The sequence below is a fragment of the Pristiophorus japonicus genome, chromosome 9, assembly GCF_044704955.1.
Source record: "Pristiophorus japonicus isolate sPriJap1 chromosome 9, sPriJap1.hap1, whole genome shotgun sequence".
Taxonomy (NCBI): domain Eukaryota; kingdom Metazoa; phylum Chordata; class Chondrichthyes; family Pristiophoridae; genus Pristiophorus; species Pristiophorus japonicus.
The window spans coordinates 29,524,529-29,544,655 of NC_091985.1; the positions used below are offsets into that span (position 1 = coordinate 29,524,529).

Sequence of the window (20,127 nt, forward strand, 5' to 3'; positions counted from 1 at the left end):
GCTGGAAATGTTGCCCACGCACAGCCATGTACATTTCTTAACTTTATGAATGGCACCGCAATTACTTGCCAAATTTGGAATTGTCAAAACTTTTTAAAATCACAAAGCCACTCTCAAATGATCAGGAGCAATGACCATGATGACCAGATGACATTATAAAAAATCATGCAGTTGAAAGAATTTTCACATGTACACACTAGTATCTCTCAAACATTCTGTAACCTTGGCAACACTGAAATGGTGTGATGGAATAAATCACTTATTGTATGTATTGCAATATGGAGCAGGGGGGAAGGAGGAAGGATATGTTTATTCCCACCACAATTATGCAAGTGATTGGCACAGTACAACATCACGTAACAGATCTCACAAATGTTTACACTTACTGTGATATGCTTCCCGAAAAGTGCAATGTTGCAAAAAGAGCTGATTTCTGAGCAAATCCAAGTGGCAACAAATCACTTGCTACGATCATTTATATATAGAAAAGCCTTGTGTCTCGTTTATGTCCATCAGGCTTCATTATGCCAAAGAATGACGGTAATTTTGTACTGTTTTTCTGACTTTGATAACTAATCCTCTCCCCAAGCAACTACCAATCTACAGACACTTACCTCAACAATTAGCCTCAGGGTGTACCTATCTAGACCATCTCTTCACAGGGAGTACCTGAGCAGTGGCCTTAAAGGAACAGGTCAGGTTAGCACAGCTCGACCTTAGCAGCAATCAATTATAATTGTAGTACAGACCGAGGCCAACTTTGAGCAATGCCACAGGAGAGCAGCTTGTAATATATAGAATTACTGATAATTTAGAGTAATAAAATGCAGTTTTTGTTAGGAGTTTAGATGTCATTAAAAGCCAGGACGGTGAAGCTTCACAATGACTTATTAGCATCGATGATTTTATAAACATCATTTTTAATTATCTCAATAAAAACACATTTGAAAGTAGAACAGAAATTACAGTTGACGAAGAATGAAGGTTTGAGTCACGTTAGTTCACTGAGAAGATAGTCTTGTGGTTTCTTTGGCACCTTTATTCGCAATAAGTTGGTAAGTAATATATTAGGCTAGTCTTCCATTGGTTCTGAAAGCCAATATCTATACACCTTGTGGTTTGAGGGCCTAATAAAGGTATCAAAGAAATTCCTGTATTGGCTATAGATCGAGAGGCTACTTTGGTGCCTTGAATGTAGAATATGGTCATATGATTCCCGGGAGTATATAACATGAGATACAATGCATAGTCTGCAGCATGTAACAAGGCAATAACACAATAATCCTCAGATGTTAGTGCCTTGGAATACATCCCTAAGTATTCTCTAAAATTATGTCATATTAAATACTGTTATTCTTTTCTTTTGGCTGCATGTCATAGCTACATAGCTGAAAATAGATACTTGCCTGTGATAAATTCTGCCACTTGAACACCAATGCCTCCTCTCCTGAAGGCACTGGCTGGTGTATGATAACATGGGCAATGAGCGACCTTCAATATCTGACCAAAATAGACAATCATCATGAGTGAACCTAAGCATTGAATGCTGGAAGCTACTTACCCATGGCTATCATCACAGTTAAGCAGAATGCTTCCCTCATTGGATGTCCACCCAGGGTGCTAGGAGGCTGCAGGGGGACTTGGACAGGTTAGGTGAGTGGGAAAATGCATTTCAGATGCAGTATAATGTGGATAAATGTGAGGTTATCCACTTTGGTGGCAAAAACAGGAAGGCACAATATTATCTGAATGGTGACAGATTAGTAAATGGGAGATGCAACGAGACCTGGGTGTCATGGTACATCAGTCATTGAAGGTAGGCATGCAGGTACAGCAGGCAGTAAAGAAAGCAAACAGCATGCTGGCCTTCATAGCAAGGGGATTTGAGTATAGGAGCAGGGAGGTCTTGCTGCAGTTGTACAGGGCCTTGGTGAGGCCACACCTCGAGTATTGTGTACAATTTTGGTATCCTAATCTGAGGAAGGACGTTCTTGCTATTGAGGGAGTGCAGCGAAGGTCCACCAAACTGATTCCCGGGATGGCAGGACTGACATATGAAGAAAGATTGGATCGACTAGGCTTATATTCACTGGAATTTAGAAGAATGAGAGGGGATCTCATAGAAACATATAAAATTCTGACAGGATTGGACAGGTTAGATGCAGGAAGAATGTTCCCGATGTTGGGGAAGTCCAGAACCAGGGGTCACAGTCTAATGAAAAGGGGTAAGCCATTTAGGACCGAGATGAGGAGAAACTTCTTCACTCAGAATTGTGAACCTGTGGAATTCTCTACCACAGAAAGTTGTTGAGGCCAGTTCGTTAGATATATTCAAAAGGGAGTTAGATGTGGCGTGGCCCTGATGGCTAAAGGGATCAAGGGGTATGGAGAGAAAGCAGGAATGGGGTACTGAGGTTGCATGATCAGCCATGATCATATTGAATGGTGGTGCAGGCTCAAAGGGCTGAATGGCCTACTCCTGCAGCTATTATCTATGTTTCTATGCACTTCCCAGCAAGAGTCAAAAGATAGCGAACAGGAGCAGGAACCTAGGCTGATTTTCTTTTTAAAACCCACTCTCTAGCCTAGTGATGCTGAATCTAATTTAAGCACTAGCAACCCCAACCCCCCCCCCCCACCCATAACCTGACAATGGAGATTGTACCTGGGATCTTCTGTTCTGCACAGCACGTTGCCATACAGGGCCATGCACTCACCAACTGAGCCATCGGGATGCTCTTGAAAACATATTTTAAAGTTACTTTTCATTCAAATATGATGTATAAAAAAATTCATCACAACAACCAGGAGGTGCTTACCTCTATAACAGTCTCACAATTCCCACCTCTGTAATACAAGGTGGGAGAAAGTCCCATCACGAAGATGGGAAATTTTAAACTGTCATTATCGCTGTTGCAGTGGATTTACAAAATTTGACATTTTATTAATTTGCAGATACTCTCGCATTTTACTGGGATCAAAGTTCTGCCTTTTTAATTATCAGTTTTACTCTCCACATTCATATCCATAAGAACCTATATGTTTTTAAAATATTTATACTGGTATTGTCTTGATTTTAAACATCTGCATTTATTGCATTTCCCTCTGGTAGTTCAGCATAGATATAATGTGGCATTATGAAATCCAAAGGAAACATTACATGTTCACTCAGTGTGCCAGTCTGTAGCCTACAGTTACCCTTCGAAGAAAAATAATGAAAACAGCTTCATGCACAATGTGCAAAGGATGACTAAAATAACATTAAAGGATGGGAATAATAAAGCATAGGGATGCAGACTGGCAGGTTGCTGTACCTTATTAAAACTTGTAGTTATTTTACTTCATGGAATTGACATAGTAGGTGACGACTAAAATCTAAAGATTAACTCCAATTCGGAAACCAATTCCAAGTCGTCAGCCTGTTAAGAATAGTTATTCCAAATTTATGTGGCAATAGCAAGATGGTATTTAAACAGAGTTTTAAACATAAGCCTGCAGCATTTCCCGCTGAGCTTCTGATGCGATTTTCCTCATGTAACATGTGTGCCCTAAAATCAAGCCAAGAGAAGCCCCTTTGTTCTGTACTTTATGCTGGCAACACTCTGCTTTAAGTTTCTTAACACAGGTAAATAAACTCATAATCCAGATGGTGCAACAGATGTGAGAGCAGCACTGTGAAATCAACAGACAGTGGGCAACGGTTTTCATTTCCCTTTTAAACGCTAACTGATATGTAATTCGGGATCTCCGGTGAAGTTAGCATCTGCTCCCTTTGGCCAGCCAAAGGTTACAGGTGTTCCTGATGTCATTTCACAGTGAGGTGTGGGCCTGGCCTGCGAGAGAGGTGTCCTGGCTCTAATCTATGCCTACCACCTACCAGTTTTATCATGCTGGGCCTCCATTTGCTGTATCTTTTCTGTTAGCTCTTGCTCACGATGTTGGGATTGAAAGGCCAGGGCCTTGACATCATCACTGTGACTACGGAGGAAACTGTCCTTTTCCATCCTGAAAGAGGCAACAAGGTCAAAAGTATAGGGCAATAAAAGACGGTTTTTAAAATCAGTAACACCTTCAGATTGCAACAATAACTTACTATTTCCGTGTTCACTGTTTAAATATTCGCTACATTTAAATCTGTGAAAACAATTGCGTGATTATAAACACCATCATATGAATTTAATTTATTTCAAAGAGAAAACAGCATGTTCTTACACGAGATGCTTGTATTTTGTGATTAATTTAGGAACCGTGGTTGACACTTAATAAAATCCGATAATGTTCTTATGCGGAAGCTACTAAATGTTACAGTTAAAATACAAATTGTGTTGGTTGCTGAGGATAACTGCAATAAACCATAGCCCTGAGGGTTGTAGAAGTCATTAAGAGTGTATTATTAAGTGTCAGGCATGGCTCAGTGGTAGCATTCTCGCCTAGAAGTCAGAAAGATGTGGCTTCAAAACCCACCCCAGAGCACAAAATGTAGCCTGACAGGGGAGTGCTGCACTGTTGGAGGTGCCACCTTTTGGATGAGAGCTTAAACTGAGGTCTCGCCTGCCCTCTCAGGTGGATGTGAAAGATCCCATGGCACTATTTTGAAGAAGAGCAGGGGAGTTCTCACTCATGTCCTGGCCAATAATTATTCTTGAACCATCATCACTAAACCAAATTATATGGTCATTATTATCTCATGTGGGACCTTGCTGTGCACAAATTTGGCTGCCGTGTTTGAGGTCACTGCGTAACCCAAGAGACAATTTTGATTTTGTATTGTTAATTTTTCGTCCCTTTCTAAATCTCTGTGCGCTACCATTCCCCAGCTAAGGATAGGCTAGCAAATTGCCACCATGTCTTTACAATGTCACTCTTAAATTTATCACCAGGGGGTGCACAAGAGTGCTCTGAGGAGGAACTAATTATCCAACTGTCCCTCTTTCCTCAGGAGGCAGTTCCTCCCTCTGCCCAACAAGAATACACTTGAATACTCAACAGCCACATGAACTCTCTCACTCATAGATTCTCAAACTAGGGTACCGAGATCCTCATCATCAGTTTGCTGACTGTTGCTAGATTTCTATATTTGTTGACATTAGCATTGTATTTCTGTTACAGATTTTTTTTTAACATTGTTTTCCTACTGGTTGTGGACACTGGCTTTCAGAAGTTAAGACAGAGGAATGCTGGGGGCATTGTTTCTGTTAAGCTGCGCGCGTGTGGCCGCGCAATCATCGGCAAGGTCTCGCGCAGGCCACTCAGCAACTTTTATATTGTAAATACCGTGCATTCGCAGAAATTTAAAGGGACCACGCATTAAAAGAAACAGGCTGCGCAGAACAAAGCACAGCTTACATGGAACATTGGCTGGGACTCCTGGGAGTATGTCAACACTTGCAGTTGATTCCCAACAGTGTGTCAATATTTGCAAGGGGGTACTGCATACAGACTCTTTGAATACCAATGGCAACTAACAGTAGGATGTACAATGGTGACTATTCCTGAGCACATCAGGATGCTTTTCAATGAACACCCTCCCTTCCCCTGCAAGAATAGAGACCATGGTGGTGAACCAAAGTTCTAATACAAAACTAAGCTTTTGTACAACTATAACTATCTAATTATCTAAAAAAAGACATGTTTTAGAAATGTTGCATAGAAAGTTATCAAGTACAGCATTTATTCAACTTTTTTACTTATGTTAAATAGGTCTTCTTTGCAAGTAGAGTACAAAACAACATCCTATACAGTGCACTATGCATTAATGAACAAAAATCCAAACGACAGAAGGCAGAACCTGCTAAAGCACTGAATAGTTCAAAGACCTAATTTAAACAATTTTAGTTTTGTTAATTTGCCTGCATTTTGTACATTACACATAGCACATTAATCATCTGCTTCTTAGGCACAGACAACATTAATCAAACTAAACCCTACTATATGTTTCTGTTATACGAAGCACTCAAACCTCCTCCCCCACGGGTGGCTTTGATTGTTGTGTTATTTACCCTCCTCTGTGCATATATTTAGCCATCTATCCCATAGCCTTTCCTTCTCTCCCTTCCTCTAACTAAACTGGCTCTGGCTCCCTCCATCTGGTTCCCCTTCCGTCAGCAGTCCCGCACCTGTTCACACCTCCTCTCCTGTTGGATTCCACTAAAGATTTCCTCCTCTGCCAGGGCTATTCTGGCACACACAATCTTTTTGTCATTCAATCCATCTGTCAGAAGTGAACTTTGTTTACCACAAGCTACTTCTTGCTTCTTGAAGTAGTACAGCTCCTCAAGGTCACTGGAAAATGCACTGTCTTTAGTCTATCTACATTCCCCACTGTTAGCTAAACAAAGTGCTATGCTAGGATATATTTGCAAAATTAGCTCAGTAACATTAATCTTTTGAAGCCTATATATTAGATAGACAGAAAACAGATAATTTAGATTATTCAAAGCAATTATTTTCTTGATTTTAAATAAGCTGAATAATATTGATTTTTTTGATATAAAATTATGTTTGAATGTTGTGAGGTACAAAAGTAATTCAGCACTCAAAATATTGCAGTAAACCACTGGAATCAAATCCTATCTAGCAATACGGTATGTCAACAGCATAAGCTGACTTTACCATGTACTAATCGTATCTTATTCAGTGCTGTCATTTACAAGGATCGGCTTTAGGCAACCATTAAGCCATCTGACAGATATAGACTTTACAGACTAGAAATGTAAAGATGCATAAAGGTTGCTGTGTGTTGAACATCTGTAGTACAAGCTTGATGTGCAATTTGCACAGAACATACCCCATGGCTCTTGGCATGATCTGATATTTATATGAGTTATCATGACTGCCTAACACAAGAGTGAAGTAGTTATGAGTGTGTTACGGTAGTCTGGTTTACCAGCTGTATGAATAACATATCCTATTTACATCATTCTATTTAATCATGTTTTATTTTGTTTCATTTTCAGAACTCTTTCAGAATTGACAATTTCGAGTTTAATTGGATTTTGTAAGTTCTGAAGAAAATTTGCTTGCATGACAAGTTAGTTGAGACAGAAGTTGTTTGAATGATTCAACTGCTGCAGTGGACACAAGAACCACTTCAATGTTTTAAAGTTGATTGTATGGATGTTTTGAAAAGTAGACGGATAGTAGACTGATAAGTGGGTTTGCAATTGTACATTGCTGTTGTGGCCCTGCAATGGAAATAGAATATCATCATAAATGCTAGATTCATGTTGTATGTAGGGTAAAGGCATTGAATATATTGCATGGTGCAATGGAACACTTTTCCACTTTGGGGATCCAGCATCAATCAATTCCATGTCAGATATAGCATGACAAGATGTGGAATAAAAGTCCCTCCACTCTGGCCCAACATTATGCCTAAAAATGAACTTCAGCAGAGTACCCCTGATTCGACCAATGTGAATGTTTCTATTTCCCACATCAGCCATCCTCTTTCAGTAATATTGCGAATTTTTGCAGAATTGTGGCCCATTTTATGCTGTGGAGTGACACACATAGGGAACAGGGTTAGGGCAGCTCAATTTAATTTCACATAGAATACATACTGACACATGAGAGAGGAGAATAGCATCTCAGCAGTTGGGACTTGATTCAAACCTAGATTTCCGGAGGTGAAAGAACAATGTGATAACCCACTGCAACAACCCCAATGGAATGGTTTTCAATTACTTCTTAAGTGTAAAGCAATTACTATTGTCCTGACACTGCTGTGGGAAGAATGCATTTGACAGGATATAGATGCAGATATATATTTTTTCAGGATTTCACTTTGATGAGCTGGATCTCTTTGTGAGTTATCGTGAAAGAGTTTTTTTCTGCATCATTCTACTATAATTTTACAAATCGGATTTTCAATTTTTTGTGCTGGTTGTAGGTATATGTTGGCTTGGTGTCTCATTTAGACTGATCTGTCAGACCCCACGTTGCAATCTTATGGTTTATCAAATAGCTAGAGAATTTAGAAAGCAACTCTGTGACAGCGATCCAGTAAGTATAAATGCAAGAAGAAGACATTGATCTATCTTGTTCTAGTAAATACAGCATCAAACTTAGCATTTTATTTTTCCCAAGCGCAGTTTTCTCTGGCCATTTGATTAAAGAATTTATTTTGCGAATGTAGCAGAATAAACATCCCTTTTTGTTTTACTTTTAAGATTATTCTGTAAAATGGTAACACCATTGGAGAATGATAAAAAATGTTTTAAACATTTCTTTATACCCATAGCTCTTTTTTAATTAATAAGGGTTGGTTAATGCCTGTTTAATAAACCTAAAATTAATTTTCCCTTCAGGGTGAAGAATCAGATTCTTCATTAACTCTCACAGCAATAAACAATATCTCCACACCCCACCCCCTCTCATACTATATCTTTCCTAGCTTATTTACAGTAAAAATAGGTCAAAATCAACACATAATGTTACATTTAAATGCTTTATATTTTATTTAAATGCTTTATATTTTATTTACATGCTTAGAAAATAATATTCTTCATGCTTTATCCATCTCCTTGTCTTTGGAAAATTAATTAAAAATATGAAAGAGTTTTGCCACAGAAACATGTTGCTACAAATGTGTGAATACTCAAAGGGTTAGCTCTGTAATTAACAGTTACTGGTGATTTTAAGTTTTATGTGAGAATAACTGAACAGTGGGTCATTGATGTTGAGGCATTTGCTGCGTGCAGTTTGGACTGAAAGTAAAGATCGGTAAAGACAATGCAAGGTCTTACCCAAGGCCACTAGGCGCACCACTGTAAACATCACAGCACTTTGCAGTCACCCAGCAGATCCCATCTCTGTGGTCAGTCCTCCCAGCTGCCCTATCTGTTACTGTCTGATTAGTTCTGCTAAGCAGCCCCTCCCCTGCCATCTTTGCCTGCCATCTGTTATAGACAACATGGCTATTGACCAGCAATGCATGCTGCCCTCCTACCTGGCATCCAGCTACTTGCCTTACCCTAAAGAGCTAACACAGGTTCTTGCTGCTGGCACAATCAGGATTTCATTACTACTACTTTGACAAGTGCAGGGTTGTTTGTAATTTCTCTTTTATCCCTGTTCTGATTGTACAACCACCTCCCACTGACTATGTTTGCTGCAGTTTTGTTGCACACAGATTTTACTCTCCACATTAATCTCCCTCTGGCATATTACTGCATCTGTTCACTTTTTTTATTAATTTTCAAATTCCCACCCTTTTTCAGCAAAGGAGATGCACTTCATTCTGTTTCCATGATTAGATAATTACAATTCAGAAATAACTATCACCCACAGAATTAAATAAAAAAGTTGTGAAATAACTATACAGTTAAAAAAAATGCATTGCCTTCTATTAGATTCAAACGGATCATAGTCAAACCTATGCAACAATCTGTTATGTATATTGCACCCAAAGAAATGTTTAATTAGGTAGGTTAAAAAAACATGGCAATAATGTTAGCATATCTTTGCTTCGGGACCACGGAATATTTCTGTGCCTTTTAAGTTTACGTTTAAAAAAAAATACAGGAAATCTTTGATAAAGACTAAGATGTGAAAATATCTTACTCGATCGATATTTCACAACATTAATCTACATGTTAAGTAAATTAACAAAAGAAAATACCAGCTCGAATATTAAAAATATTATCGAGTAATATAAATCAAAAGTGGGTAATTTTAAAGATTTTTTTTAAGGGCAGCACTCTCCGTTACACACTTTTCTAAGTTTACTCCCCTATACAGAATAGCTACTATCTGATTCAGCTCAGATAGCAAGTTTCATTACACAGATGTATCTACTAATTTTTTTAAGTAACATTTTATTTGGTTGGCTGTACAGACATTTCCAGACATACCAGGGAACATTTGTAACTATTTTCCTTTTTTTGTCTGTAACTTGCAACCTGCTAACAAAATGGCAGGAACACTCCATTTTGAGACTTACAATTTCATTGCATTTAGTAGGAAAGCAAAAGAAAAATCTTATCAAGAAAGCGCGAGTAATAACGATCACATAATATGCTGAAGCATCAAATGAGCAGCTTAATCAACACAAATGATGCAAGGTTAGATAATCCATCTGCACAGTGCACAATATTTGTCTGAAATGGCTGTGGCAATTTTGCAAAGATTGCTTCTTCTCCATGAAGCCCTGCAAATGGTTCTGAATTGTACAATTGTACAACAGCATCTTTTGGTATGGAGGGAAGACCCAAAGCATGTTACAGTGGCAAAATATGCAACAATATGTCAGAGAGGATGTGAACTCAGTGTCCACTAGTCAGAGGCCCTATCAGGAGGTGTGGAAGAAGCTGCACAACTTAGATAAAGGGCATAAAGAGTATTACTGTAAGGTAGTAGCACAGGACAGATACAGAGATGAAGGAGAATCTTAAGCTTCTTTCATACTGAAGTTGGGTTTTAGGTGAGTTACCTAACTGTGTCCCTCTCCCAAATTGGACAGTAGATAATTCAACTGGTTGCCCTGTAATCTGGTTGCAATGTCAGGCTCGTTATTTTGTGCATGCACAAATTGACCACAACAGTTCAGTCACAGAATAAGTGCTTGTGCTGATATCATGATGTTGCTTCAGCAGCATATTTAGAAAGAAAGACTTGTATTTATAGAGCATCTTTTACAATCTCAGGACGTCACAATGCACTTTACAGCCAATGAAATGTAGTCACTGCTGTAATGTAGGAAACGCGGCAGTCAATTGCATACAGCAAGCTCCCACAAACAGCAATGTGAAATTACCTGATAATCTGTTTTTTTAGTGATGTTGATTGAGGGTTAAATATTGGCCATGGCACTGGGGATAACTCCCCTGCTCTTCTTCAAAATAGTGCCATGGGATCTTTTACGTCCATCTGAGAGGGCAGCTGGGGCCTTGGTTTAACGTCTCATCCGAAAGACAGCACCTCCAACGATGCAGCACTCCATTAGCACTGCACTGGAGTGTCACCCTAGATTTTTGTGCTCAAGTCCCTGTAGTGGGACTTGAACCCACAACCTTCTGACTCAGAGCTTGCCTGGACTGGCTCTTTGTTAAAGCAATTCAATACTAATCCCACTGCCCTGCTCTCTCCGCAGTGTTGTGGGAGCTAGCAGCTGAAAAACAATTAAAAGCAAGTTTAATTATTAAAAAATGGATATAGGCAGGTAAAAATGCTGTATTCATTCCTTCTTACAATGTATTCTCTTTGCCATCATGGCATTTATGACGCAGTTTAGATAACCCTGCTTCTTTCATTTTTACTTATTATATCTTTACTAACATTTCTCTGTGAATATAGCATTTTATTAAAAATGGATATATGCAGGTAAAAATGCTGTATTAAGAGAGAAATGTTAGTAAGGATATAGTAAGTAAAAATGAAAGAAGCAGGGTTATCTAAACTGCGTCATAAATGCCATGATGGCGAAGAGAATACATTGCAAAAAGGAATGAATATAGCATTTTTACCTGCATATATCCATTTTTAATAACTAAACTTGCTTTCAAATTGTTTTTCAGCTGCCAGCTCCCACAACATTGCGGAGAGAGCAGGGCAGTGGGATTAGTATTGAATTGCTATAACAAAGAGCCAGCCCAGTCACGCTCTCAGTCAGAAGGTTATGGGTTCAACTCACCCTTTTCTTATGTTTAAAAGAATAATTCACATGGAAAGGAAGGGATCTTCTCAACAAAAATCTCTCAAACAATATGAAGAGAGAACATAAGGAAAAAATCAATTTATCATAAAGGCCATTCAGCCAATCGAGCTCATCCTTCTAATGTTCTTACTCAGCCAGCCTATCAACCAAGCAATATTTTGTACTCCACTAACTTACGGTTGTATATTATTCCAAATCTTTATCTCCTGTTGATAAAAAAAATTAAGATCTGTTTTTTAAATTTATTTTTCATTACTTGAAATGTATGCCCTCTTGTCTTTTCTCACCTCAAAGTAATATTTTGGGTTGAATTTTATATCTCATATATCTTAATGGTGAGCTATCCCCCAGTTAACCTTCTCTCCAGACTGAAGTGTTCAAGCATTTCTCATAATTCATGCCCTTTACAGAAGATTATTCCCACTGCTTTTCTCTGTACCCTCCCTATTGATGTGCGGTGACTAAGCGATGTCTGACCAGTGCATTATAAAGCATCAGCTTAACCTCTGCAGGCTCAGACTCCACAGTTCTGGCTAATACAATGGGGGGAATTTTTCGAGGGGGTCAGCGGGGGTGGTACTTTTTTTTCTGACTGCGGGTCGGGAACCTGCTGTCTTCCCGCCGCCATTCTACTTTCCCAGAAGTCGGGTCTGTCGGGGCTAAACACTTTTAATCTCAAGTTCATCTTCCATCTATTACATCAGCATTGGTGTCCTTGAAACTATCTCACCTTGGTCCTCAGAATCCCACCACAATCAGCCCCAACACCAACATCACCAGGCACACCAGCAACACAACCTTCTCCACAATCAACTGATGCTGCACAGAACACAAGCACCTGACCACATTGCTGCCCGGGATGCCAGGGATAAGAACATAAGAATATAAGAAATATAGTCTCACCATAGCCAGATTTACTTCACTTGACACTGTACACCCTGGCTGCCACACGATGCGACAGGTTGGCACCACCCCACACCAACACCATAAAGCTTCCCTACAATGCCCAAGCCATTCCTTTCACATTCATCAGCATTGCAGGAGGTACCGTTATGTCTCACCATTCACTGCAACTCACTAAGCCACTTCCAAAGTTGCACACATATTTGTCCAAGAATGCAAAGTGTTGAAAATAAAGATTTCAATGTTTGACAGCACATTCACAGAAATTTCACATAAACATTGGCTAAAACACACAAGTGCCTTACCCTTGAGTGTTGTTAGTTGGTATGATTGGACTAGGATGAGGGTGAGTGTCAGGGGTGGCTAGTGAGATGGGGAAGTGATAATGTAGATAGAGATGTGTGGAGGTACAAGGTATGTTGGTGCGAGTAAGGATATGCAGGGTTAAGGTAGGGAAGGCAGAGTGATGGGCATGTGATGAGTGGCACAGCAGGATGAGCTTGAGTGTGGCTTTGCAGTAACGTTTTGTGATCTACTGTGATCACGAGGTTTGCGCCACTGCAGCCTGGTCCTCCTACCGACATCCTTACTCGCACCAACATACCTTGTCCCACCACACAGCAGTAAGGAGATCGAGGCCCTGATGAAAGGGCGTGAAGCTCGGGAGGAGGAGCGGCAGTCGGGAGATTGAGGCCCTGATAAAAGGGCGCGGAGCTCGAGAGGAGGAGCGGCAGTCAGGAGATCGAGGCAGTTATGTCTTGAATAAAGTGTCAGACCAGATACTGCAAGCTCAAAATAAGGTGTGACCGTAGTCCTTTATTACAGGTCTCAGAGTGCCTCTCCATCCTGTGAGGCCTCCTTATGTACAGGTGCTCCCAAGGGATTGTGGAATCCCTTGGGACTCCAGGGGATGAGCCCTCTGGTGGTTAAACATGGTATTTACAGGTTTACATATATAACACTCCCCCTCCCCCAAAGTCAATAGTGTAACTATTTACAATGTGAGTCGATCTGGGGCCTTCCTTTCCCTGGTTGATCGTCTCGGTGCAAATGCTGGTTTTGGTGAGTCGTTTATTGGGCCCTCGCTGGGCTGCTGGGCATGGTGAATCCTGCTGAGCTGCTGCGGGTTTTGGGTTCTGCTTCGTGGTCAACCGTTGGGTCGGTTGCCACTTGTGTGTGTGTTGGAGGGTCAAAAAAGGTAGAGTCTATTGTGGATTGTCCTGGATAGTCCGTGAATCTGAGTTTGGTTTGGTCCAAGTGTTTCCTGCAGGTGAGTCTATTTGAAAGTTTGATCTGAAACACCCTACTCCCCTCTTTGGCCACGTCAGTGCCGGGAATCCACTTGGGACCTTGTCCCTAGTTTAACACAAATACAGGATCATTAATCTCGATTTCGCATAACACATTTGCGAAATCATGATATGTATTCTGTTGAAACCGCCTGATTCTCTACCTGTTCATGTAAATCAGGGTGGACTAATGAGAATCTTGTCTTAAGTGCCCTTTTCATGAGCAGTTCAGCGGGGGGAACCCTGGGTGAGCGAGTGAGGTCTTGTGCAGTAACTAAGCAGGACTCGGGATAGGCAAGTCTGCAGTGAGCCTTCAGTTACCCTCTTCAAGTTCTGCTTGATTGTTTGCACTGCTTGCTCTGCCTGACCGTTGGACACTGGTTTAAACGGGTCAGATGTGACATGTTTGATCCCATTGCGGGTCATGAACTCTTTGAATTCGGCATTGGTGAAGCATGGCCCATTGCCACTCACAAGGACGTCAAGGCAAGCTGTGCGTGGCAAACATGGCCCGCAGGCTTTCAATGGTGGCAGCGGACATGCTTGCCGACATTATCACACATTCAATCCATTTGGAGTATGCATCTACAACCACTAGGAACATTTTTCCCAAGAATGGGCCAGCATAGTCGACATGGACCCTGGACCAAGGTTTGGGGGGCCAGGACCATAAACTTAGTGGCGCCTCCTTGGGTGCATTGCTTAACTGTGAACATATATTACATTTGTGCACGCAGGACTCTATGTCTGTATCGATACCGGGCCACCACACGTGGGATCTGGCTATCGCTTTCATCATTACGATGCCTGGGTGAATGCTGTGGAGGTCACTAATGAAGGTGTCCCTGCCCTTTTTTGGCACCACTACCCGATTATCCCATAGGAGACAGTCTGCCTGTATAGACATTTCATTTCTGCACCGCTGGTACGGCTTTATTTCTTCCTGCATCTCTAATGGGACACGAGACCAACTCCCGTGGAGGACACAGTTTTTTTTTACTAAAGACAGTAAGGGGTCCTGACTCGTCCAGGTTCTAATCTGTCGGGCGGTAACAGGTGATTGCTCACTCTCGAATGCTTCCATTACCATTACTAAATCTGCGGGCTGTGCCATCTCCACCCCTGTGGTAGGCAATGGTAGCCTACTGAGAGTATTGGCACAGTTTTCTGTGCCTGGCCTGTGGAGGATGGCATAGTTGTATGCGGACAAAGTGAGTGCCCATCTCTGGATGCGGGCTGATGCATTCGTATTTATCCCCATACTTTCAGAAAAGAGGGATATAAGCGGCTTATGGTTAGTTTCCAATTCAAATTTGAGCCCAAACAGATATTGATGCATTTTCTTTACCCCATAGACACACGCTAACGCTTCCTTTTTGATCATACTGTAGGCTCTCTCAGCCTTAGACAAACTTCTGGATGCATAAGCAACCGGTTGCAATTTCCCAAATTCATTAGCTTGTTGCAATACAAACCCGACACCATATGACGACGCATCACATGCTCGTACCAAAAGCTTACATGGATCGTACAACACAAGCAATTTGTTTGAGCATAACAGTTTCCTAGCTTTCTCAAAGGCATTTTCTTGGCTTTTACCCCATACCCATTCATCTCCTTTACGCAGTAAAGCGTGCAGTGGTTTTAACAATGTGCTAAGACCCGGTAAGAAGTTACCAAAGTAGTTCAGGAGTCCTAGAAACAACCGCAGCTCCGTCATGTTCTGTGGTCTCGGTGCGTTCTTGATTGCCTCCATCTTCGAATCGGTGGGCCTGATGCCGTCCGCCGTGATTCTTCTCCCAGGAACTCCACTTCAGGCGCCAGGAAAACACACCGAGCCTTTTAACCTGAGCCCCACATGATTAAGCCGACTAAGAACCTCCTCCAGGTTCTGCAGGTGCTCGACGGTGTCCCGACCTGTAACCAAGATGTCATCCTGGAAAACCACGATACGTGGGACCGACTTCAGCAAGCTTTCCATGTTCCTCTGGATTATCGCCACGGCCGATCGAATCCCAAATGGGCATCTGTTGTAAATGAAGAGACCTTTGTGTGTGTTAATGCAGGTGAGGCCCTTTGATGATTCCTCCAGCTCCTGCATCATGTAAGCCGAGGTCAAGTCCAGCTTCATGAACGTTTTTCCTCCCGCCAGCGTCGCAAATAGGTCGTCTGCCTTTGGTAGCGGGTATTGATTCTGCAGGGAGAAATGATTGATAGTTACTTTGTAATCACCACAGATTCTGACGGTGCCGTCTTCCTTGAGGACTGGAACAATCGGACTGGCCCACTAGTTAAATTCGATCGGCGAAATGATGCCCTGTCGTTGCAGCCAGTCCAGCTCGATTTACATCCTCTCTCTCATCATGTACGGTAGCGCTCTCGCCTTGTGAAGGATGGGTCGCGCCCCTGGAATCAAGTGGATCTGCACTTTTGCTCCTTGGAACTTCCCAATGCCTGGTTCGAACAGCGAGGGGAATCTATTTAGGACCTGGGCACATGAAGTGTCGTCGATGGACGAAAGCGCTCGGACGTCGTCCCAGTTCCAGCGTATCTTTCCCAGCCAGCTCCTGCTGAACAGTGTGGGGTCATCGCCCGGTACCACCCAGAGTGGTAAATTGTGCACCACTCCATCATAGGAGACCTTTACGGTAGCACTGCCGATTACCGGAATCAGTTCCTTTGTGTACGTTCTCAGTTTAGTCATCATCATCATAGGCAGTCCCTCGGAATCGAGGAAGACTTGCTTCCACTCCCAAAGTGAGTTCTTTGATACCTGAACAGTCCGATACGAGAGCCACGGACCCGGTTACAGGTGGGACAGACATTCGTTGAGGGAAGGGGTCGGTGGAGCTGGTTTGCCGTGCGCTCCTTCCGCTGCCTGCGCTTGGCTCTTTGCGTTGAGACTCGAATAGCTCGACACCCTCCCGGATATACTTTCTGCACCTCGGGCGGTCTTCGGCCAGGGTCTCCCAGGTGTCAGTGGTGATGTTACATTTTACCAGGGAGGCTTTGAGGGTGTTCTTATAACGTTACCGCTGTCCTCCTTTGGCTCGTTTACCATGAAAGAGCTCTGCATAAAGCATTTGCTTAGGGAGTCTCGTATCTGGCATGCGAACTATGTGGCCTGCCCAGCGAAGCTGATCGAGAGTTTAGTACGAATGGGGGTCAGGACTGGCCTTGAGGCCTTGCTGCACCACAATTTATCAAAGTCTTTTTGCTCATTATGGAGTAGCTCGCGCCCGTGTCCAGCGCCATTGACACCGGGAGCCCATTTAATTCAACCTTCAGCATTATCGGGGGACACTTTGTGGTAAATGTGTGCACCCCATATACCTCTGCCACCTCAGTCTGAGGCTCTGGTTCATCGTAATCCACCGTGGAATTGTCCTCCTCTGCAACATGGTGGTTTGCAGGATTAGCAGGGTTTGCAGTTGCCTGCACATACTTTGGAGGTGTTCCATTGTTCCACAGCCCTTGCAAATGTATCCTTTGAAGCGGCATGAATGGAAACGATGATCACCCCTGCAGCGCCAACAAGGTGTTAATGGCCTTGCATTCACCACCCTTGATGGGCTCTAAGTCACCTGCAGACGTGCAGCTGCAGGCATGTAAGGCCTGCCCTGTACATTAAAATTTGAAAACAACATTACTTTGTTCACAGTGCTGGCAGCAGCACTCGTGTGCTGAGAGATTTGTTTGGTATTGTCACTGGTGGCGATAAACGCCTGGGCTATCGCTCTGACTTTACTCAAGGTTGGTGTCTCTACAGTCAAAAGTTTGCGAAGTATTACTTCATGGCCAATGCCAAGTACAAAGAAGTCCCTGAGCATGTGCTCCAAGGGTCCTGCAAATTCGCAATGTCCTGTAAGGCGCTTTAGCTCGGCGACATAGCTCGCCAATTCCTGGCCTTCCGACCTCTTGTACGTGTAGAACCGATATCTTGCCGTCAGAACGTTTTCCTTCGGGTTTAGATGCTCCCAGACCAGTGTGCACAAATCATTCTACGACTTCTTTGTGGGTTTCGCTGGAGCGAGCAGATTTTTCATGAGGCCATACGTTGGTGCCCCGCAAACGGTGAGGAGGATCGTCCTTCGTTTGGCAGCGTCGCTTCTCCTTCCAGCTCGTTGGCCACGAAGTATTGGTCGAGTCGCTCCACAAAGGTTTCGCAATCATCTCCCTCCGAAAATTTCTCCAGGATGCCCATGGTTCTTTGCATTGTTGCGGTGGGGTTCGTCATCTGTATCTCGTCGGCAGTTGTTATGTTTGAAGAAAGAGTCAGACCAGATACTGCAAGCTCAAAGTAAGGTGTGACCGTAGTCCTTTATTACAAGTCTCAGAGTGCCTCTCCAGCCTGTGAGGCTTCCTTATGTACAGGTGCTCCCAAGGGATTGTGGGATCCATTGGGACTCCAGGGGATGAGCCCTCTGGTGGTTACAGGTTTACATATATAACAGAGGCCCTGATAAAAGGACACGGAGCTCGGGAGGAGGAACGGCAGTCAGGAGATAGAGGCCAAAGGTAAAACAAAGAAGTAAAAAGAAGCGGGTAAGTAATTGGCTGGTTGATTGGCGAGTAGTTTTTCTTTTTTCTTTATCTTTTTTCTTTTTCTTATCAGTAAGAAACCTTTGGCATTGTTGCCAAATTAAGTTAATTTAAGGGTTAAATCATGGCAGGAGAGCCCAGACCCGTGTCATGCTCCTCCTGTGCTATGTGGGAAATCAGGGACACTTCCACTGTCCCTGACTACCATGTTTGTGAGAAGTGTATCCAGCTGCAGCTCCTGTCAGACCGCATTGCAGCACTGGAGCTGCGCATTAATTCACTCTGGAGCATCCGCGATGCTGAGTATGTCGTGAATAACAAGTTTAGCTGATGCAAGGGTCAAGGATGTCTCGGAGCGGCTGCAGGGCATTCTGGAGGGGGAGGGTGAACAGCCAGTTGTCATGGTGCATATAGGTACCAACGATATAGGTAAAACATGGGATAAAGTCCGACAAGCTGAATTTGGGGAGCTGGCAGTTAAATTAAAAAGTAGGACCTCAAAAGGTAGTAATCTCAGGATTGCTACCAGTGCCACATGCTAGTCAGAGTAGAAATAGCAGGTTGTTAAGATGAATACGTGGCTTGAGGAATGGTGCAAGAGGGAGGGATTCAAATTCCTGGGACACTGGAACCAGTTCTGGGGGAAGTGGGACCAGTACAAACCAGACGATCTGCATCTGGGCAGGACCGGAAACGATGTCCTAGGGGGAGTGTTTGCTAGTGCTGTTGGGGAGGGTTTAAACTAATATGGCAGGGGGATGGGAATCTATGCAGGGAGACAGAGGGAAGTAAAATGGGGACAGGAGCAAAAGATAGAAAGGAGGTAAGGAAAAGTGAAGGGCAGAGAAATCAAAGGCAAAAATCAAAAAGGGCCACATTTCAACTTAATTCTAAAAGGACAAAGAGTGTTAAAAAAACAAGCCTGAAGGCTCTGAGTCTCAATGCGAGGAGCATTCGTAATAAGGTGGATTAATTAATTGTGCAGATAGCTGTTAACGGAATTGATGTAATTGGGATTACAGAGACATGGCTCCAGGATGACCAAGGCTGGGAACTCAACATCTAGGGGTATTCAATATTCAGGAAGGATAGACAGAAAGGAAAAGGAGGTGGGGCAGCGTTGCTGGGTAAAGAGATTATCGCAATAGTAAGGAAGGACATTAGCTTGGATGATGTGGAATCTGTATGGGTAGAGCTGTGGAACACCAAAGAACAGAAAACACTAGTGGGAGTTGTGTACAGACCACCAAACAGTAGTAGTGAGATTGGGGATGGCATTAAACAGGAAATTGGGGATGCGTGCAATAAGGGTACAGCAGTTATCATGGGTGACTTTAATCTACATATAGATTGGGCTAACCAAACTGGTAGCAATGCGGTGGAGGAGGATTTCCTGGAGCGTATAAGGGATAGTTTTCTAGACCAATATGTCGAGGAACCAACTAGAGAGCTGGCCATCCTAGACTGGGTGTTGTGAATTAGAGAGGATTAATTAGCAATCTTGTTGTGCGAGGCTCCTTGGGGAAGAGTGACCATAATATGGTAGAATTCTTTATTAAGATGGAGAGTGACACCATTAATTCAGAGATTAGGGTCCTAAACTTCAAGAAAGGTAACTTCAATGGTATGAGATGTGAATTGGCTAGGATAGACTGGCGAATGATACTTAAGGGGTTGACTGTGGATAGGCAATGGCAAACATTTAAAGATCACATGGATGAACTTCAACAATTGTAC

The 20,127-nt window shown here is 42.6% G+C and overlaps 1 protein-coding gene across 5 annotated transcripts in view; it reads right to left on the minus strand.

Annotated features, from left to right (window-relative positions):
* The window catches only part of sdccag8 (SHH signaling and ciliogenesis regulator sdccag8), a 505,046-nt gene that overhangs the window by 208,003 nt on the left and 276,916 nt on the right, over nt 1–20,127 (minus strand). For all 5 annotated transcript variants that reach the window (XR_011594991.1, XR_011594990.1, XR_011594989.1 and 2 more), the window contains exon 14: nt 3,878–4,005. Coding sequence is in view for 2 of the 5 variants with exons in the window: in XM_070889222.1 (XP_070745323.1) it covers nt 3,878–4,005 (128 nt within the window). In the remaining 3 variants the exon portion in view is untranslated. The remainder of the gene's footprint in view (nt 1–3,877; nt 4,006–20,127) is intronic.